General features: G+C 40.0%; 1 protein-coding gene across 1 annotated transcript in view; it reads left to right on the top strand.

Moving 5' to 3' along the window:
* The window catches only part of LOC114558821 (poly(rC)-binding protein 4), a 31,938-nt gene extending 11,077 nt beyond the window's left edge, over nucleotides 1–20,861 (top strand). Inside the window, exons 2-14 of the mRNA XM_028583074.1 lie at nucleotides 2,203–2,392; nucleotides 2,603–2,626; nucleotides 4,490–4,522; nucleotides 6,280–6,396; nucleotides 9,664–9,795; nucleotides 11,277–11,405; nucleotides 12,664–12,738; nucleotides 13,643–13,714; nucleotides 15,160–15,201; nucleotides 15,296–15,371; nucleotides 15,884–15,933; nucleotides 19,009–19,178; nucleotides 19,973–20,861. Of these exons, the coding sequence (XP_028438875.1) occupies nucleotides 2,285–2,392; nucleotides 2,603–2,626; nucleotides 4,490–4,522; nucleotides 6,280–6,396; nucleotides 9,664–9,795; nucleotides 11,277–11,405; nucleotides 12,664–12,738; nucleotides 13,643–13,714; nucleotides 15,160–15,201; nucleotides 15,296–15,371; nucleotides 15,884–15,933; nucleotides 19,009–19,178; nucleotides 19,973–20,318 (1,374 nt within the window). The 5' untranslated portion in view covers nucleotides 2,203–2,284 and the 3' untranslated portion in view covers nucleotides 20,319–20,861. The remainder of the gene's footprint in view (nucleotides 1–2,202; nucleotides 2,393–2,602; nucleotides 2,627–4,489; nucleotides 4,523–6,279; nucleotides 6,397–9,663; nucleotides 9,796–11,276; nucleotides 11,406–12,663; nucleotides 12,739–13,642; nucleotides 13,715–15,159; nucleotides 15,202–15,295; nucleotides 15,372–15,883; nucleotides 15,934–19,008; nucleotides 19,179–19,972) is intronic.
* Nucleotides 20,862–22,817: the final 1,956 nt, after the last annotated feature.

Genomic DNA, 22,817 nt, shown 5'->3' with positions numbered 1-22,817 from the left:
TTTTTCTGCTAAAAGCACCATTGTGCCAAAGTACAGCCTCAAAGAGGTGCTAGCATGGCTGTAGATTCTCTTTGTCTTATTTTCTTTTAAATAAGTTTGGCTAACTTAACAAACTTGGTTGGACACCTCCTGATGTGACATTGGAAAAGTATGGTGGGAGGGGGTTTCCAACGCTATTTGACCATCCAACAAGCACTTCTGATGATGGAGTATACAGGCATCTTTAGTCTTGTTTAAAGGTCCCATGGCATGAAAATTTCACTTTATGAGGTTTTTTTACATTAATATGAGTTCCCCCAGCCTGCCTATGGTCCCCCAGTGGCTAGAAATGGCGATAGGTGTAAACCGAGCCCTGGGTATCCTGCTCTGCCTTTGAGAAAATGAAAGCTCAGATGGGCCGATCTGGAATCTCCTCCTTATGAGGTCATAAGGAGCAAGGTTACCTCCCCTTTCTCTACTTTGCCCGCCCAGAGAATTTGGCCCACCCATGAGAGAGAGACAGCATATTTTTCAAATGAGAAAAGTGGCAGTTGGTCAAGGCCACACCCCCACCCTCCACCTTGCCCCCCCTCTCCTCCTCAATAGCTACAGACACAGAAATGGCATATCCTAAGAAAGCTCATTGTCGGACTGGCTCTAGTGGCTGTAATTCTGCACCAAGGCTGAATCATGGGAAAGAGACTTCAGATACAGTATTAGGGGACCACTAAGGCCTATATAAAAGCATCCAAAGAGCACCATGTCATGGGACCTTTAAGTAAAAATGACAAAGATTCTCTGGATCCAGCTTCTCTTTGGAGAAATTTGCTGCTTTTCTTTGATTTCTGTGACAGTAAACTGAATTTCTTTGGGTTTTGGACTGTTGTTTGGACAAAACAAGACATTCGAACCATTCACCAACCTTAGGTATACTGTGATGATTATTTTTTGACATAGTAAAGTTAAATAATCCGCTGATTAATCAATAAAGGAAATAATTGTTAGTGGCAGCCCTAAATGAAAGGATTTGTAGGCATTTGTCACATCCTCTGGAAATATAAGAAAACAATCCTTTAAGTTCTTCGCATCACACAGCATCTACAGTGTATCTATATTTATGCACCACATAAACTACCTACAAATATAACTACTTCCCCTGTCCATGCTGACAAATGTAAGCAAATATAAATCAAGAGGAAACATGAATGATTCCATGAACTAATTATACATCATGCTGAGACTGAGCAGCCAGGTGACTCACACATTAATCATCATACCGTATGTCACATTACTGACAAGTGTCCACTGCCATATCCCCATTCTGCGATCAGCGGAGATGCTACTCATTTAAGTTTTGCGTATAAATTCTGCCCATAACAATTTTTTTTTTACTCTGACTGACTGTGAAACCAGGTCCCCAAAGAAAATCCACACGTTTTCAGTTTAATGAAAACTGTTTCGAATTGAATTTGAATAACTTTGCATGAAATGTACGCCAAGCTCGGCTTAAAGGAAATTATTTTTTATTTTTTTTTTGCCATCCAATTTCACAAATCACTCACGCAGTAAGAGAAATTGCTTGTCAGTTAATGAAGACGCACAGATTGTGTGTTAGTCATCGATGGCCACCCACAGTCTGTTAGGAACCCAAAGCTCCGATGAGATGCAACATCGCTGACACTGCTGGTGCTTCTGGTCAATATCCTGCACACACAAGGGGCTTCATTATGACTTTGTTATGAATCCCCATCAATATTACATTGCCTCAAACTAATGAAGAAGTTCCTCACTAAGATACTTGGTTTCAATGTTCTTTCAGGCGGTTGATGACATAAACGTATTTCATTTTGGCTTATTTGTCCTCGTGTTTATCTAAATGTCTTTGATCTCCGTGAATAATCATTCAACAATGCAGTTAGACGCAGTATGAGCACATAGTTTCAGAGAAATGAACTAGAACACAGCCATTAGTTTAATAGTAGCACATAATGTTCAGTGAATAATGACAGTGAATTTCTTGTCTGCGTGCACACGACATACGCACATGAGCCACATCTTGAATGCAAACACTGGTGTTGTGTGTGTGTGTGTGTGTGTGTGTGTGTATGAGCGTGAACGCATATGTTTGTGACTTGATTCTCATATTTCTTTGGTAAGAAGGAAATATTTTTTTAAATGACAAACAATTTATTTTATCTTCAGTCATGCTTTTCCCTCTCTCAGAGCGGCACTGAAGGACCTTGGAGAGCCAGAGAACGAGCGCTGGCCTTCCTTTGACTGTGTGACCAGTGAATGAGCCTTGTTCATGCGTCTCCCTGCGTGCCACTCCCACATCACTATGAACTGTGAGCAGGACTTTGCAGACGGGGGCTTGGGAGTGACCCTAACACTACGCCTGCTCATGCATGGAAAGGTATAATCCCCCTGCTCAAACATTGTTTATGAAGGACTTGCATGCTGCAGCACTCAGCGCTTTCTAATACACAAGATTTTTCACCGCCTCAGAAATTATAAACCAGAAATTCATAGAATTAATAAATAATGAAATTCTACTATATAATTTGTTTTGCTTTTTAAAATTGTATTTAGTGTATGTAATTATGTTTATGTCTTTGTATTATAGGAGGTTGGCAGCATCATAGGAAAGGTAAGAACTTTTTATTCTACTACACAAAATACTACATATTTCTATAAAGTTATTAATCATAAAAAAACTGAATGGTATTCCTTTATCAGATGAGGTTGATGTTTTGAAATGCTCTGTCTGATCTTATGTAAATTTTAAGTTATTTTCCATTGTCTTAAGCCAAATCCCTTAACGATGCCTTTCATGTGGATTCATAATAAGCCTTTGTGGAATAATTTTTCTCTCTGTCTTGATTCCGTCTTGAAATCAACACAGAGCACAAAGCTCTCTAACACAGTGATTCTCAACTGGTGGCTTGTGACCCAAAAATGGGTCGCGGACCTGTTCTGGGTGGGCACGGACAGCTGGTCAATAAATAAATAAATAATATTGAATACGCATCTGATTTTGGACTTATCTTTTACTTTGAAAAAAAATATTATGATGGACATGCATCAGAGCCATGCAGCAGTCTAGCGCCGTAGCCATGGTAACCATCATTTGATCACCATTCACTTTAAGTTTGTGTTGATGTTTGGAGGCAAGATAATTTGTGGCCTTACTTATTTTGTGCAGTTTTGATATTTAATTCATTTAAGTCACTTTGGTCCATGCAGTTCCTCCTCAGTTTTTTATTAATGTGCTGTGAAATGCACTTTGCACATGTAATGTTTAAAAAAAAGGTTTGTGTTTTTGAAGGATATTCTTGAAAAATAAATTTGCTTGATTTGAATTCTATAAAAATGGGTTGCGACTTAATGACCATGGGAAGATGTGGGTCACAGAGTGAGACCAGTTGAGAACCCCTGCTCTAACAAACAATTGTAGATTTGAATATCCCCATCCTAAATGTAATTGCCCTAAACCAACCCTCTTAAAACCTCACCACCAACCCCACTACCCATAATGCAACCCAGTAATCCATCAAACAAAAACATTAGTGCATTGACTGCAAGCCTCCTGTTGAAACTGAGCTCCAATATTACTGTTGGACCCTTGTGGACACTTTAAGTGTCTGTAAGGAAGGGCTTGGCTGCTCTATGGTGCATCAGTAGCTCCAGCTATCACGCCTTGTAATACAACACCTAAAGACATCAATTGAAGACAGAACAAGGACAAAAAAAAAAAAAAAAAACTTAATGCAGAAAATAAAGAATGATGGAAGAAAAATGTCACAATGGATGCTGCAGGGTATTGCAGAAATCAGATATCTAAACAAAAATAGAGAAAAGAAAGAGAGAGGAGCTTGGCACATACTGTGCAGCTCAATAGAGAGAAGCACTCAATCTGCAGTACTTGGACTAATAACTTGCCACTCTATCTATTAAGGAAACCTCTCATCTCTTTCTCATCAATAGAAGACCGAGACCAGAATGATAATGCATCACATACACAATAATAAGTTGTCCTGGAATATAATATAAATAAGAGTGTGGCCTAGTTTGAAATGTTACAGTTTTTGATACTGCTGTCAGTGGATGCATGAAGGTGTGAACAGGTGTGACAGCTTAATGGACTTAAGCCAAAAGGAAATGGGGGACAGGAGAAGAAACAATCTAAAAACCAGCAGAGGATGTGCTGCAGCATGACATAAGTCTGACAAAATGTTCCTCTCCCTGGCAGGAGGTCTTCATATACACTGCATATACAGCCGTTACAGTACAGCAGGTGTATGCCTCCTTCAGACGCACAGATGTATTCAATTTCTTTTTGAGACAGCAGTGCAGGGGACACTGCTGCGATGCATTGCCCAATGGAACTCTAGCTGAAATTTGTTCGGCTAAATTCCAATCAGGCTTTCGTGGTTTGAAAAAGCCGGTCTCACTTAGAGGTTGAGGACACTGTGATGTTGTTTAAAGCTTTCCTTCATCTTCTCTTTTCCAGAAAGGAGAGACTGTGAAACGAATACGAGAAGAGGTACTGTGATTTAGAGCTTTAAAACTTTTCATCATGTGCATCAGTTATGCTATTTGCTGTTGATTATATGTGTTTTCCTGACTGACTAGCTGTGGCATTATGCCATACAGGAGCCAAAATAAGCATACTTTGTTCCCTTTTTCTTACACTAAGACTTGAATCGACCACATCTTTTCTATGGTCTCTGTCTTTGACCACAAGTTCAGTAGGTTCATCTCAAGAGAAAACATAATTCAATCTCAGAAGGCCTCTAATGCCGGCCAGGCTTTCTGGCAAGTTGTATGTATTAATAACAAAGCTCAGTTCTCTCTGCCTGTTTGGGAGCTTTGAGTTTGAAAAGCATACAGAGCAGGTACATTGTCCGAATTGCCTTTTGGGCAATAACGACACCTTTTCAATTTAAATCCTCTCTCTTCATCATTCAATACCGCTTCTCTAGCTGCTCTCTCAGTAAATCCCTTTTCTTTCGTTTCCTGCTTAAAACAACTTCCTTCTTCTCTGTCTGCCCCTCAATTCCCTCTTTGTAAATCTCAAGGGTGCAGCCAAACTAATGCCGCTTGGTTAACTCTTTGTATTAAAAAGTAATTAGGCTGACACCATGGCAGTACATTTGATTATTTCTCTGGCTGCTAAGGTTTTATGTTATACTTTATGAGGCAGAAGGATAACCAGAAGGATAGTGAGGTCATGGGACAATGCAGCCCTGCAGAGCTGTTTGATAAACCACTCACCCATGGTAGTCATCCATCCACTCATCCAGCTAGCCAGCCAGTTTGGGCCTTTGTTATTTCCCAACTGTATGAGCCTCATCTTGTCAGCCACTGCCCAAGCATTATCACAGTGGGAGCATGGCTCACTGGAGTGACTGGAAAACATGTCCCAGAGCTTAGAGCACTGTCCTGTCTCAGCTTGTTTGACTTCAATTCAAGGACACAAAATGGAAGGAGAGGAGAGCAGGAGATTTGTCATCAGAGGGCAATGCCCCAATTAAAAATTCTATTACATTGTCAGTCTGAGATACAGAGATGTGCTCTATAGCTTTAAGTATCACCTCCTTTACCTTATGTCACTTGAATCTCCTTCCCGTGGGTGTGCTGTACTGTACATTATGTCTCTGGCCACTTTGAACATTTTAAATAGTTTGAAACCAAACCACAAGAAAATTAACAAAAATGTTTGACATTTTGAGAGATGTGCTTGTTTGCTTTCTTGCCAAGAGTTAGATAAAAAGATCAATACCGTCTGTACTGGTAAACATGAAGGTACAGTCAGGAGCCTGTTATCTTAAAGAGCTAGCCTGGCTCTGTCGAGAGCGGAAAAAAAACATCTACCAGCCCCATCAGGAAGTTACTGCTCCCAGCCAAGACATAGTCAGGCACATAATCCCAGAAAAAACACTAATTGTTGCTTTTACACTTTGGTTTTTGTAAAGATTAAACATGATATATTTGTGTTAATTAATGAGCTTTAGAGCTGCTAGTTGGGGGATTTTGCGGCTTTTGGACAGAGAACAGGCTAGCTGTTTCCACCTGTTTCCATACATCCACACAGATTTTCAAATTACCAATATTTTCATTTATTTATCTTGTGTCATTTGTTGTTCATCAGCTTCATATGCATCGGCCAGACATGATGAGAGTGGTAGCAATCTTAACGCTTAACTCTTGGCAAGAAGGCAAATAAGCATATTTCTCAGAATGTCAAACAATTCTGTTAATGGTGACCATTAACTGACCTAATGTCCTCTGTCCCCACAGAGCAGTGCTCGGGTCAACATCTCAGAGGGCTCCTGTCCAGAGAGGATCATCACCATCACCGGCTCCACAGACTGCGTCTTCAGAGCTTTCACCATGATCACATACAAACTGGAGGAGGTAACTATAACTGTAATGCATGCCATTCATTGGCATCCCATACGAGTGAAATCAGCTCATGTCGTCATGTCCCATAAACCAAAATCCCACTCAGGGTGCAATCAGAAAATGTATGTAGCAAGCTTTTGGAAGTTGTCAAATTCTTTGTGGATCCAAAATAACGAAGAAAGTGCGAGAAGCAATTTCACCACATCATTACAAGAATTCATTTCCTAAGATTCATCTCAACATTACCACTAATGTGCTTTTATCGCTATTGATTATACTCTGAACTGAAGTGATGGAAGGAAAGATTTTAGCTGTGTTTCATTTCAGATATGATTACACTGAAGAGGAAAATTTGGGATAAGTGGATTTAGCTGCTGTTGTAAACCCATTTTTGACTTGAGGAATGACGTGATTTGTGTTCAGTAAGGTATTCGCTGGGCCTTGTCATATAAATGCCTTTTAATGGGCAACACATGTTCAGTCCACTCGTAAAAAGTGCGAATGATGCTGATTTGTACCTGTTAATGAGAAGGATTTGTTTACCTTCTCACCGTCTACTAATGAGTTATAGATGACAGGTTCCTCTCCCCATGGTGACTGTCCATCACCACACTAATTAATATGGTGGAATGAGAGCCGTCTTCACTCTGATTTAGCATCACAGCAGACAATGGCAAAGAAACAGGTGCTCCCCGCTCAGGTTGACAGACTTCAGTAAACACACTGGCTGGGAGCACAGTGCAGTAGTATTCATTAAAGATCTTTCACACTCACCTCTTTTAAACCCTGAAACTCTTGAGTTTCCATGGCAACGTGTTGGCTGACCCACTGCGCACCGCTTCCACCATAGTTGATTTATTATTGTATGAATAATCTTCTTTTTGGCCACTGAGTATTAAACTTGGCATTAGTTTCTGTCTCAATAGTTTATGATTACACAGGCACACTTAGTTCTTTCATTTGGCTGTTGATCACTCGTGTTGAGTTGTGTGTTTCTGTCTGTGTTTTATGGATGAAGTTTTCACCATCTGCTGCCACATAAGTACAAAAACACAGATTTATGCAAATTAAGTGATCTGATAATCTGAAAGAAGTGCTCTAATACCCCACAATACATTACACTACAGTATCATACATGTATTTTGTTCCCAGGTGTCGAGGCACCGCATGCATGAAAGCCGCATAATCTGTCTTTGTTGGAGTCTGTATCTCACAAGCAACACAATATGCTTTGGGGATTTAAGCCAGGCAACTCTTTGTTTGAGAATTGCTTGTGTAACCCGCTGTCTTATTTCCGCCAATTCACTTTGAGAGTTTCTTTTTTTTCACCAGGATGTCACAGGGAAGTATGGGAACGTTCACAGTTGTTAAGATGTGGCTCATATTTTTAGATCAAATCAAGAAACTGACGCCCAGAGTCTTGTGATTGTACAAACGAGCTGTGTGCCCCTCTTTTAATGAGACAAGACGTCAGAGAGCCTGATCTGCCTCACTAAAAATAGACACGGAGCAGAGAGGCACAACAGCCACACAGAATATGCTTTTCAAATATTAAGTTCACTTCATTGAAAACATTATACAGTTCTCTTCATACTAAAAATCTCTTGAGGTTACACATCCACACACTGCTCCCTCTTAAGTCAAACTTTGCTAATTTTATTGCAAACAAACCGTTAAAAAACAAGCAGTGTGCTTTGCATTCTGTCACACATTTTGTTGTGGATTGAACATTTATGGGGAAAAAAGACAGCGCAGCATATTTACATTTCAAAGGTTCACAGAGACACACTGTTCATTAATTAAAAGCTCAATCTCCACCCATAGAAGAGCAGACACAGGATGTTTGCTACCTGCACTGTAAAAACACTCCTCAAATCAGTGAGGTTCTTGATCTAAATACGTACGATACATTGTATTCTGCACCCATTCTTTCATTGGCTGTTATTATGATCAGACATTGTTAGTTGATATGTTATATATTGATGTTGATATGCATTTTAACGTTATACACTGTGGGTTTGATGTTAAATAAGTGAATTGAATGATTACATTTTGTTGTACAGTATACCTTTAAAATTATGTAAAATTGGACTGCAACCATACCAACCGTATCAAACTTTAGGCAAGAGTTTTTCTCAGTATGTGTACAGCATTCCTGGCAGTTTAAATGAGTAGTTCAACATTTTGGGAAATGTGCTTATTAGATTTCTTTCCGAGAGTTAGATGAGGAGATTGATACCACTCTGATATCTGTTATTCAAATACGTATTTTTGTACAGAATAAAGAAAATAGATATAATGTCTTAATTAGAAAGCTTTAGAGGTAGACAGATTTTCTTAGCGTGGGACAGAGCTATTTCCAGTCTTGATAATAAGCTAAGCTAACTGGCCGCTGACTGGTGCTTCATATTTAACACATCAATATTCTCATCAATCTCTCAGCAAGAAAACAAACAAACAAATGTCCCACAATGTTAAACTATTCCTTTAAATTGGACCTCATCTCATGGCAGTTCCATTAGATTATTATTTCACATTATGTGCTCTCAATCAGTTCTTTACAAAAGATCTGTGGAAAGAATTCCCAAGGTGAGCAGGTTGAGTGTGCTTGCAGTAGGAAGGGACAAGTTCTGGCTCAGTTTTATACAGCAGAGTGAAAATCTCAAAGCACGATTTGCACACCACCGGTGCTGCAATTAAAGTTGCCCCTTTCATGGAGAATTCAGCAGTTCATATGAATGATTGAACAGCCTTTTAAGATCCCACACAGGACTAGACTGCATCTTTTACATTGCTGGCCAGCCTGTGGCCTCCCAGCACATAGTGAAACATACATAGGTTAATTAGGTGCAGATGCTGGATTGCTCATAGCTCCACCTGACACTTCCAGTATGGATCCTATGTGCTTTTTCTGATGTTCAATGCATGTTGATGCAGTAGATATTGAGCTTGGCTGCTTTGTGATTGGTTCATCCCAATAATGAGTGTAGCACCAGCTTTTCTCTTTATAGTTTGGGATTTTGAGGTGGAAAGTGGATCAATGTGTACCCTAAATCGACCAATAAAATGAGCTGGATTCAAATTCAACGCCTCTTCAGTCCTAATAGTTGGAGATAAAAAAGTGGCTTTTTTCTCCCTCTGTTTCCACCTTGAACGCTGCTGCCTGATCCTTCCCTCTGAGACTCTCTCTCTCTCTCTCTCTCTCTGTCTCTCTCTCTCTCTCCTCTTTCTTTCCTGTTGAATCTCACCACATTTTTCTTTCCCCACATCTCCCTCCAGGACCTGACTGCGCTGGTGGCCAATGGCACCATCAGCTCCAAGCCACCAGTCACCCTGCGGCTGGTCATCCCTGCCAGCCAGTGTGGCTCTCTCATCGGAAAGGGAGGGGCCAAGATAAAGGAGATCAGAGAGGTGAGCAGCCGCAACACAAATCTACTCCATCCTCCCCATCTTTGCTGCAAAGGTTGGACAAACACTGAAATAGGAAGAGAACAAATCTGCATCTGGAGATGAGGGGAAATAAACTGCAGCTGGAAGGGATATTTATTTCATTTTCCAAAATTGTGAAGTTGTTGGTTTTTTTGCCTTGCTGCATGTTGTGCCCTATACAGTAAGTGTAAGTCCTGCTGCTTGCACTAATATGTTTTAGGTAGGCTATATGTTAGATGCTCTTACTCCGAATCACTGCTTTACAGTTTAAATATATTAATATAATAAAGCTAGAAAGGTGGTAAAAAAATAAATGCATAAATAATAGCTCATAACATGCAAATTGCATTAAAGCTACAAACATACATAAAGTACAAAACTTATAAAGGCGCATTATTAGATCGTGAATAACAAGACTAAGAGTGAGGCTACTTGGACACAGCTGTGCTTTGAGGATGCTAACATGCTCACAATGACAAAGCTAAGATGCTGATGTTTACCAGGTATAATGTTTATCAGGTTCACCATCTTAGTTTAGCTGGTTAGCATGCTAACATTTTCTATTTAGCAGCAAACACAAAAGTACATCTGAGGCTAATGGGAATGTTGTTACTTTTAGGTATTCAATCATAAACCAAAGTGTTGGACAACTTCATGTTTTGATCTAAAGATGGTGCTAGATGAAAATTCCGGGGTTCATCAATAAGTTCTTACAATTTATCCCCTGGTTGGCACCACACTAAAATTGGATTGAAGGCAGGAAATTAGTGAGACAACGCAGTCCGGATAGATCACACAGTATGACTCAGCAGTGGCAATTTTGAAAGGGGAAAAACTCCTGACTACATTATGCCCAGTTGAAACATTAGGATTAAACATATCAGATCTGTTGCCAGAGACGATTGACACTTTAACTTTAGCTCTGTACCGATCTACAAATAGTCTCTCTCTCTCATTTTAGCCTTTACCTTCACCAGCCCGGCAATGGCATCCAGTCAATTTTCTGTGGTTAGACGGATTTTCTTGTCATGTTCATAACCCAAATTTGTTTCAGTTACGGACTTGTTTTGTTTGTTTGGTTGCCACAGGACACATGCTCACTTACAGAAGCATTTTGTGATGTGTGTGGTTCAACAATGGCCTCCAAAAACCCTGCAGTTTGATAGAAATATCAGCAAAAGTAGATAAATCTTTAAAAACAGTCCTTTTTGCCTGCAGACATGCTATATTGGGAATATATCAGCTACAATTGAGAAAATTACGTTTGTTAACCATGGGTGACTTTTCATTTATCTCTAACCTGACAGGACTTGACGTTTAACATCTTCGTCAGTGTAGTTGAATAAATATAAGGTTAGCAAAGCCAGCGGGGAGGCACGGAAAGGAGCCATGGCTGAGTAATAACGCCTTGTCTTATCTCCGGAATCAAACTAATCTTTTTTTAAAACCCCTATCATTTGCAGAGCACTGGAGCTCAGATACAGGTGGCAGGGGATTTGCTGCCCAACTCTACTGAGCGAGGGGTGACGATATCTGGGAATCAGGAGTCTGTAATCCAGTGTGTCAAGCTCATCTGCACAGTAATCCTGGAGGTAGGAAGCGTACAATTCCTCTCTTTACTCCACATACCCACACCAAGCTGACATGTTGTCAGAGCTCTGCTGCTGCAGCTACGTGAAGGAAATAATTGCTGTTGACATGCATGTTTTCATTTCACCAGTATGAAGTGAATGTTTATTCCACTGCAGCAGATATGCATTTTTAGTAGGCTGTGTTAGTCTTCTGTGTTATGTAATGCTACCTATAACTGTGTTGCATAGAAGTCGACTGCTAAACACAGATTCTGTAAAATTATCCTCATTTAATTTAGGAAATAACAAGGATGTACGTAGTTTCTTTATTGTTTTGACCTTTCATGCTTTAATCTCCCGGGCGAGACAATCGGATGGAGTCAAAAGGTGCAGCTCTCAGGTCAGACCTCTGTATTGTACAGTTGAAGAGGACCCTAAGCTGCTAACAGAAAACAAACTGGCCGGCAGAAAAATCTTTCCATCTTTAGACAACAGCTCTCTTGAGAAAATCGAGGAGATAAGAGAAAAACAACCCCAAGCACAGTTTCTCCCTGTGTGTTCATGGAAGTGCACAAGTCCTTTTTGTTTTAGTGTTGCAGCTGGACCTCACTGACTAATTGCTAGTTTGATCCAGTTTTCCAGGGCTTTCTTCAAAGGCTTGCAAGTTTCATTAGGATTCTGTACCAGCGGCTTCTTGCTTTTGGCTTCAAGATTTCAATTATGCAAAGTTATACAAAGAATTTGCTGTGACTGCTCCTGCAGAAAAGATGCTCCACATTTTAAACCCAAAAACAGTATCGCCAACATTGCAGTTACTCGATAAGATATATGGTGTTGTGTACTCTGTATAATCTCCTTTTCTCATTGGTGTTTGAAGAATTTTATCTTCACATGTCTCCTTGTCAATGGATGCTTGATTTATCCAGAGGGCAATCCACTGCGGAGTCAGCAGTTCCGGTGCTAACTAAAGCTCAGAGCTATTATCCACAAAGAACTCTCACTACACTGCTTCAATAATTCAATGAATGACTAATATTATCAAAAGGGAAACAAGGAAGGGAATAATGTCAGTGTCGTAGCGGTTTAGTTCATTATTAATTGTAATTGTATGTATTGTTATTGCATATGTACCAGCGAGTTACACACCACTTGCACTTAGTGCCTCACTCTTTAACAGAAGTGCTGAGGTCATTTCAGAGTAGATGTGAGAGTGTATTCATGTCTATGATATTTATGATAAATATGTATTACAACCTCTGTCTTGTTTTTGACTGCTTAGTCTCCCCCGAAGGGTGCCACCATCCCCTACCGACCCAGCCCCTCACCTGCTGCCCTCCTCATCGCTGGGAACCAGGTAAGAGATTTTAGCACACACGTTGGGTAGCTTATCTATAATACACTAGCAAAGTGGTTCTCAAACTGGCGAAACAGTTTGAGAACCACTGGATTAGCATTTGTGGCTGACACCCTCACCTTCCTAATTTACATGAAACTACAAATGGTCAATTGTTGAATCTTACATTGAATTTCTTGGCTCACTCTGGGGAAACAAGACTCATGCAGGTGCTCCGTGGTGGGGGATCGGGTTGTTTTTTTTGTCTGAGGGTGAGGTTGAGTTGTATAGAGGCTGCTGTTTGAGAAGGGACAGATATCCACCCTCCCATGGAGCAAGTCAAGATTAGCCAGCAAGACTGGAGACCTGCCGTCTCCTCTGGCTACAGCAGCAGTCAGATATTCTGCATAGCTGTCAGCAGTTCTGGTAGTGTTTGTGCTGCCTCAGACCCTGGTCAATTTATGGAATGGCTTTGTGTTTTTGATATTCCCCATAACAAGCTATCAAATTAAACCCGGGGTGAGGTCCTGGTCACTGGGAGATGCCGTAATGAAGGCAGCACAGCGCTAAGGGACGTTTGTATAATTTGTCAGAGGAGAAAATGAAGTGGAATGGGAAAGGGTCGGTGGATGAGTCATGGCCTATAAGCCTGTTAGGTGTGTTAAAGTGTCAGAAATGCAGCCTTGAGAGCCCATCTCAGACCAAATTTCATCTGTGGCGAAAGAGCAGGGGAAAAAATGAAATTGGAAGTTTTGTATTCATTATTTTCACATTAAATTTACCATGGAAGGTTTCAGCTGGTAAGAACACATTTACACTCACTAATTATCACTTCCATTGCAAAAATAATGTCTGGACTTTATAACGTGAAGATATTTCAGTATTGAGCATATTTTCCTTTTGTGCTTCTCTTGTGTGTTTGTAGGTGTATGAGGCGTCAGAATTTGCACCCCACCCTTTGTACTCTGTCACCCAAGGTGGCCTGGACCTCCAGCAGGTAACGGAAGAGCCATTAATGTGAAGTCTGTGAAAAATATTCATTCTTTTGACTATAAAATATAAAGATCTCTCCAGAAGCTGGTCTTCACTGCGGAGAGCAGGAATGACTTTCAGGGGCTGTGAGGATCTGAGGACTGTGTGGTATGTCCACACAGTCCATCATCTGGCACGAGGCATTAAAAACAACAGCTGAGCGTAAGCCGCAGCTATTGTTCTACCCTGTCATAAGAGCTATAACCCCTCCTGAAACATGATGCCGTCACACACACCACCTCCACAGCCTCTTTTTTAGTCCTGCCTAGCACTGCACCAGAAACAATTTCGGCTTTAGGAATATTCTTCCCATGACAGCAATAGCAGATACTGTCATAATATCAGAACAGAAACAGCAGCCTCTGACAAATCAGTGCTAGATTAAAAATAATAATAATTGTGGGTAATGAAATATAAAGATTTTATGATTTAGATCACTCATGCTGTAAATTGAAAGATTATTGCTACTAATTTGTGGTGTTTTTTTTTTGCTTTCCTGTATAAACATGGCTCTATTGTACTGTACTGATTCATTGTAATGACCAAGCTCTCCTCTCCAGTTTATGACCATATATGATGGACTGGTAATAGTAGCCAGACAGCTGGCGTCAGGCAGAATTGAGTTAGAATAGTTAGACAGATGGATGGACGTTTGGATGGATGGAAAGATATAAATTAAGTTAAAGTGAGTATCACTGGGTGGAGTGAGAGAAAGGGGGGTTAACATATGTGAGCCTGCATTATTTAAGATGATGGGGGATGGGCAATCCTGCAGGTAGAGATAAAGAAGATGCAGCCAGGATTGCAAAAATAATTTGTTACAGCACAAAAGAGGACCTATTTGTAAGTAATACATGTTTTTAAAAAGGGTCAAGTCATCTAAATAACAGGAAGAAAAAATAAATCACATTTATTTTTTACATACCTCTAGTGGTAACTAGCCATGCAGATACTTTTAGCTTTATTTATCCTGGTTTTTAGATATTTGAGCTTTTAAGTGTTTGCTACCACCCGAGTATGATGGAGATAATAGGGTTTTGTTTTGAAAATGACTTTTTAATACTAATGTTCTTTTTGGGAGTTCTTTTAGGAAAAAGATGTTCTTGTTGAATCTTTTGTAATTTTTTAATGCTGTGAGAACCACAAGCAAAATTCAATTCTCAGAAATGTGTATTTCAAAACCTGGCTAAATTAAACCCAAATTATGGTACCTGCATTGGTAGAGACCACTGGAGGAGAGTAAGTATGTCTAGTTCAGAGCTGAACTATAAACGCTCATTTCTCTTATTCTATAAAAACAAACAGGCATGTATTGACAGTGAAGCACTTCCATTAAGAGGCTGCAGATTTATTTCCTGTGTGTGATCGTTTATAGCTGTAATTTACCTAATGCAGGATGCTCTCTTTCAGGCCTACACTTTGCAAAACCAATATGGCATTCCACACTCAGAGGTAAAGTATGACCATTTGTGGAAATGTTATAATTTATATAACGTAGTTTATGGTTTAGCGTACACTGCATGAAGTTCTGCTTTCTGTTTTACAGATGGCCAAGCTACATCAGCTGTCAATGCAGCAAGGCCTGAGTCAAATGGCCCAGCCTGCTTCGACTATCATACCTGGTATGTAAAGCAGTCAGTATAGTCAGTATTTGTTCTGGATTATATCCCATTGCGCTGACAGTCAAACGGTTTAATTAAAAAATAAAATAAAATAAGCAGGTTGCAGAGTTTTGTCTTTGCTCCTCCATCTGTAACCTGTCGTAGATTTTGAACACGCCTTTAGACCTGAGAAATAAAGGCTGTTGTCATTATCTGCACTGACAATGTGCTTGTGTCAGTGAGAAAGGAGGAGACAAGGCTTTATAGCTCTCTCTTAGAAATTTTTATGTGAAATGATAAGTTCCGCAGAGTCAGAGAACTGGGAGAAGAAAAAGAATGAGTGCTGTGTTAAACATCAGTCCATTAAAATGGAAATTAACTGTTTTACTATATCTAGCAGTTTGCCGCTCAAAGGGTTTTTCTGGCATATCAATGACAGCTGTGTGGCTTCACTAACTACAGGAGTTTAATGAATATTCAAATGTATGATATGTCAATTTTATTCAGTCGGTGCTTGTGTTTTCTCTTATCAGGGATGGACTCCAACTCTCAGACATCTCAGGAGCTGCTTATTCCCAATGATGTAAGCAAAAGCAACACATAACTTTTTATTCTTCACCTTGTTAGTATTTTCCCATCTGAACGATGAGAAAAAGAACAGGAAATCAGCGCTCATCTCACATGTACAAAGCACAGGAGCAGGTGATTTTGGATGCAGTAGCTGCAACTGCAAAGACGTCTGGTGTGTCTTCAGAAGAGACGAGAGACATGTTGGCAACTTACTAATTATCCTCATTATTCTAACCTCAGACTAACACAAGGTTAAAGGGATTCTGAGCTGATATGGATCCTTTCGCATTATTGTCTGGGCTGCAGTTGCAGTGTCTTATAGAGTGACTCCCATGAGTGCTCAGTAAATCCTCTCATGTTCCCTGACCTACTTAGAGGCTGTCTGCTGTCAAAACAGCCAATAAGAAAACAGACAAAGATCCTTTTCCTGTTCACTTAGCCCCCGCCAGGGTTTGATGAGACGTCTCTCCAATCTAAGAGTAGAAATCACGACGCATAGATTCACTTCAAAATAAAGTCAGACTACATTTCCCTTCAGATGATCACTATAGTATTTGGTTTGGCTGATCTGGACAGAGAGCATCTGGCTATTAATTGTAATAATTTGCTTCCTATTGGATTTCATTTAGAAAGTCAAATTTATAATGAAGCCATGTATGATTTATGATTTTTCTGTATTTTTCTCACTGTCAACACATCATATAAAAAAGACCAGAACAAACAATTTCTCAATGACTTCCTCAACCTCATTACTTCCTAATGAGGACGTTATTCTTTAAAATCAGGTCACAAATAAATAGTTTTGCTTTTTAAAAAGGCTAATAAATATCCTGAAACAGCCAGCCACTGTAGTTTTGAGCAAGCCTTACTCAAACAGGAGTAAATAGTGCATTTGCTGGGGACTATTTTCAACTGCAGATTTATACACGCCTGTAAGTATTTACAGCAACAGGATGGTGTATGTGGGATTGACTCAAAATAAACTACAGAGAAGGAACATGTCACCCAGTGCAACAGTGTAGCTCACTGGTGTGTTTTAATACTGTAATTGTTTGGTCTTTTCTTTGGTCTTTTCATGGGCTTTGTTACCAATAAGAAAAATATAGAATGTGGCCAGTCTTATTCTTTAAACTGTGTTGGAATTCATGACCTGAAATGCTGTCTACTGTAAAATTTGCAGGTTGAAAATACTACTTCAATTACAAGTATCGGCAAGGAAAACATTTGCTGTCTTTGTTTTACAATAGAGAGAAGACAAGGGCTGGATTGATTAGGTTTCACTGTACTTTATAGAATATAGCCACAACCCTTCAACAACATTTTTTAAATGCCTGAAGGCTTTTTTAACCAAGTAAACCCACACATGACCAGTGGCACAATGCATCAGGAGTGAGGGAGTCCAGCACTATACGTGACAGGGACAGCTGTAAGCTCAAGCCATTGTTCTAGAAAAGAGGACTTATAGCCATGACTGAGCCTCCTCAGCCCTCCGTCCCCCCTCAGGCCGACCACACAATCCTACTCTGTGCTCACATACTGAACACCGAAGGAGACGTACGCACACACACACACACACACACACACACACACACACACACACACACACACACACACACACACACACACACACACAAACACACACAGTTGCATTGAGAAACTGAGCTTACACCCAGTCAGCAGTATGTACTGTACTTTTGTGCGAGGAAGATTTAGCCGGAAGAAAAATGGCTGCACACTCACCATCCCATCCCTCTTCCTGTGTCCTTTCAAATGACTGCCTCAGCAGGAACTCAACAATATGTAGGCCATTTATAGTTGAAGACCAGGAGTGTAGTGCAGCATTAATGTTATTTGAATGCTCAGTAAAAATAATCACCACAGCAAGCATACCTGCGGTGTCTCCTGTGTCATTTATTTAGCTCTGGTTGCATTTTTTTAAGGTTGTTCATATAGGAATGCTGTTGTCTGAGGTCATGCACACCAAAGCGGGTGAGCTGTTGACAGCTGGTGTCTATTGACAGCTGGTGTAAAAGGCCAGAGTCCTGTGGAGATTCTTGGTCTCAGTGGGGGAGACACGTTATCTGTGATTTGACGTCTGTAGTGGTCATTGTCTCTAGAGTTGCTCTTTAGGCTGGCTGCTCTTAGTATGTCTCTTCCCCCCCTGAATAAACTGCTGAGCCAATAATAGCCAGGCAGACCAACCAGGTCGCTGTGTGACAAATCAGACATTGTGGAACAGGATGCTTACTTCTCAGGAAAGGAATGTGAAATGCACCATGTGTGTGTTGTGTATTTCTACCTATGCTTCAGCCACTGTTAAGCTGCCAGCACACATGCATACTACAAGTACTTCATCACTGTCTGTCTCACTCACTATATACTGGTAGCATAACCCTGTCACTGAGCCCTGACACCCTGCACTTGAGCTGATATGCAGCCCCCGAGCTTTGGCTCTGTTAAATATCTATTGTCACTAATAGGCAGGGGTCCAGGTCGGGTAATGAAAGCAGAAAAAAAGTGATAATGTATTTTGGAATGCAATAAAACTCATGTCCTTGTCTAATCTACTCTCAGCAGAGAGAACGCTCAAGCCGATGGGACTGTATGTTATATATTTGAGTTATTTTCCCATTATGTTTTCCATTAGTGCAGAGATGCATCTAGCTGGCATGTGTTTGGGAAGTGATTTGTTTGGGAAGTCATCACCACTCTAAGGAATCAATAACCTTTTAGCCACTCAGATTAATGAGAGGCAAATATGCCTTCTCTCGTCTCTTTTACCAGTGCACACGCAGTAGCAATTAAGGAAGACTCTGGGGGTAAAAAAGTGCTTTTGACATGCATGATGGATGACCAATCTACTGAAGACAATGCAATTGCAATATTTGAAGTGGACTACATTAAGTTAGCCCAACAGCACAGCACTTTTTTCATTTATTGTTCAATTCTTTTGCTTTTGGCCTTTTCGTCAGTCACCTTCATCAGCATTACAACCAACAATAAGAAAAAGCTGCAATCAGTCAAATGAGTTATTGAACCGTTTTTCCATCAAACTGACCGTTCTGTTTCTGCCTCTGTTCTTTTGCAGCTGATCGGCTCGATCATCGGCCGTCAGGGCACTAAGATCAACGAGATCAGGCAGGTGTCTGGAGCTCAGATCAAGATCGGCAGCCAGCTGGACGGTACAAGTGACCGTCATGTCACTATCACAGGAACACCAGTCAGCATCAACTTGGCCCAGTACCTCATTACCTCCTGGTAAGGCCCAGCGTTCAGCCATCTAATGAGTCACCGCAAGCACAGGCCTGAGAGAAATGCATTGGTTTAAAAGGGTCAAAGGTTATGCTGTAGAGTGATAAGTGATAATGAGGCATGTCCTTGCGCTGCTGGTAATTGGCCTTGAGGGAATGAGTAAAATCCTGGTTGTATTGTACAACATAGAAGCAGTGTCTTGGAATTCAGTATTTGCAGTGCAGCACCGGCATCTTTTTCTTAATTATCTTTTCCAATACTTGGCTTTCATAAATACACCTATTTGCAGGGATGGAAAGAGTACAAGTAAAATGACTTGATTTTACTTAAAATGTACTTAGATAAAAATAAAATGTAGGTCAGTTAAAATTGACTGAGTAAACGTTGCTGCATTACAAGTTACAGTACTGCAAGAGACAAGGGGGGTGGAGGGAGTTTAAAGAAACAAGACTATATGGAGAGTATATATAACAGAGTATATGGCTAAATTGTGGCCAAATTGTTACAAGGATAGTCAGTGATAGTGCCTATAATATGAAGTGCTCTTAACCAATGCTGACTCAAGTGACATCCCTTGAGGCAATTCATTAGATTTCGCGCAGCTCTTTCTAGAGCCATAAAAGGCTTTATACAGCTATTTTCACATATGCAGTTGTACTCCCCAAGACCAAGACTTTGATTTGTAAAATCTGAGGCGTTCCCTTTAAAATTGTTGCAGCAACAGTATAATCCTCTAATCTTCATTCTGTGTCTTTTCTCCTCATCTCCTATCTGCCCTCCTGCTATCTCTGCCATCATAGTTTAGAGACCGCCAAATCCACGGCCCAGGCAGCAACTATGGCAGCTCCAGTCGACCTCAACATGGCCTTCACCCAGCCAGCCTCCCCAGCTGCCTCCCCTGCACCCACCATGGCCACAATGGGCACCCTGACTCCGACTCATATGCTGGGCACCCCGTACGGTGCCATGCCCCTCTCCGGCCTGCTAGGGATGAAGTCTGTCCCATTTCTGACTCTGTCCAGTCCTGGCCCCACCGTGGCCGTCACTGCAGCGCCCTCCCACACCACTCTGGCCGCCTACACCACCAAAATCTCCTCAGCCAACTGCATCAAAAAGCCAGAGAGACAGAAGTTTGCTCCATACTGATGCAGCCTCTGAACTCTGGAGAGTCAGATGAAGGACAGCTGCAGTGTTCTTTCACAAAACGCCTGATGTAGCCATATCCGCTGGCAGAGATGCTCTTGACTTTTATTCTATGATGCACCAACAGAGGAGAGACCAATGGAGATGTGGATAAAGCTATTAAACGTTATTTACGGTTATAGATAATTTGTGAGTTTCCCATGAATTGATGGACTGCTTTCATTGTCACCTCATCACTGTTATTGATCACTAAAAGAAGGGCTGGAACCTCACCTGAGAAATACATGTTTAAATTACAGTTTTCACATGTGTATCTCAAGTTAGAGATCAGCTATAAGTATTTATCCTTCAATAAATTTGTAAATTATACTCAGATGACAAATACTCTGTATGATGCTTTTATACAATGTATGTTTGCCTCTTGAAGTTTTTAAGAAAATTTTTAAATGTTTGGGGGGGGTGGGGATTTTCTTTTTTAATAATCTGTGCTATGGTACTGTACTTTACTGTTCAGTGTTATGTTCTTTTTGTTGGATTTTATTTTGAATGTGCAACTTGTTTAATCTTTATTTATTAGTATTGTTTCATTTATTAAAAGTCTTTGTTTCCTGATGTATTTGTCTCCTTGTTTTTTTTTTTAAATCATTTTCTACTTTAATTTGTAGCACACTGGTGCACTGCTGGCTTTTTTACAGACATTCAAACAGTAGACACAGTACTTGAATCAAATCTGTGTCAAATTAATGTAGCAGCACAAGAACACATTCAGTAAGAAACAGTATACACAAAGAGATGCAATGACAGATCCAGGTTATTTTTGTTTTCCTCCAAACTGGAGGAAAGGCTGGATGGCAGCTTGTCATTCCAGTTGCCAGGATGTATGAGATATGCTTTTCACATCATTATGCTCTTGTGCCCCAAACAATAAAAGCAGAATGAAAGGATGCAACCCCAGAAGAGAGCTCTACCTGCATGCCATACATGCAAGTGTGCACAGACAAAAACAGATCCAGCGTGGAGACCACATAATTATACTGAATTCCCTCACTGTAAGTCCCTTAAGACAAAATTCAGTGAGACTTTAAGACAGAGGAGTTTGCTATGAAGAAAGAAAAAGGGCACAAAAAGAGGGAGATGCAAAGGAGCCACGGTGACGCTGTAAAAATGAAATTCAATATCTGCATCAGCATGTACCACAGCCTCATCATCCTCTGGAGAGGCAGCTAGAATCCTTTCATCTTAACTCTCCTCCTTTTTTTCTGTGACTGCATCATGGATATGCGAAACACGGCGAGTGCACAGTCCTCATTGTTACCAGAGACATTTCAGAGGCAAACAGACACACAGCCTACGCCTATCTATCTATCTATCTATCTATCTATCTATCTATCTATCTATCTATCTATCTATCTATAAAGAAAGAAAGAAAGATACAGATCTATCTATCTATCTATCTATAAAGAAAGATACATTATCTATAAAGAAAGATAAAGATATATCTATCTATATATATATATATATATATATATATATATATATATATATATATATATATATATATATATATATTTTTTTGAAAAAACTTTTTGAAAAAACTGTAAAGGTAAATAAGGTAAAATATCATTCTTCACCTTCAAAAGATCTTCCATTAATATAGCAATTCTTCTTTAATTCTGATTATTTCTATATTCTCCAGGAATTCATAATGGGTCAGTTGTGCCATCTGTAGGCCACACATACTCATTACTGAGATGGCGTAAACTGACTTTAAAGCAGATCCATGTTCATGATACTTGCAAAAAGATTTGCTAATGCAACCTTAGATTGATTTATAACACAAAACACACCTTTTTTCTTTTTTTCTATAAACAAATAAAACTTGACTATATATATTATCATATATCAAAGAAAAAGATTTGATGTACGAGGTTAGTGACAGTGTGAAGCTTGAGCTGGTGAGAGCAGGGACCCTAGCTGTCACTGCAGCTAAAGAGTTTTTCTTTTTTCCATATTTTTTTCTTCTGTGGTGGACCCAGGGGTTGTGAGACATGCTGTGACATGCTGTTACACACACACACACACACACACACACACACACACACACACACACACACACACACACACACACACACACACACACACACACACACACACACACACACACACACATCATGTTTCTGCTCAAATGGTGATTGCAAGTCCAATATTTACCCTCTTGTAGTTGTTTTTGGTCTTACACCAACTTAATAGCTGGCTCTTTTCCTGTTCTTATCCTGCTAAATGCTCCACTATGTCCACAATGAAGATTACAGTAACTAAGACCTTTTGAGATGCTTTTCAATATTAGATGACTTATGATGATCAAAATATTCCAGTTATAACATATTCAAATATGAAGTTAGGTGTCCAACTGGAGGACAAGAAAGCAGAGTTGTGGAATAATATATAACAATAATAATGTAATTATTTTGGCAAATTATAAAAATGATTCATACACAATTG

Source organism: Perca flavescens, chromosome 7 (genome assembly GCF_004354835.1).
Source record: "Perca flavescens isolate YP-PL-M2 chromosome 7, PFLA_1.0, whole genome shotgun sequence".
NCBI lineage: Eukaryota > Metazoa > Chordata > Actinopteri > Perciformes > Percidae > Perca > Perca flavescens.
This window is presented reverse-complemented; position numbering and strand designations above follow the sequence as displayed.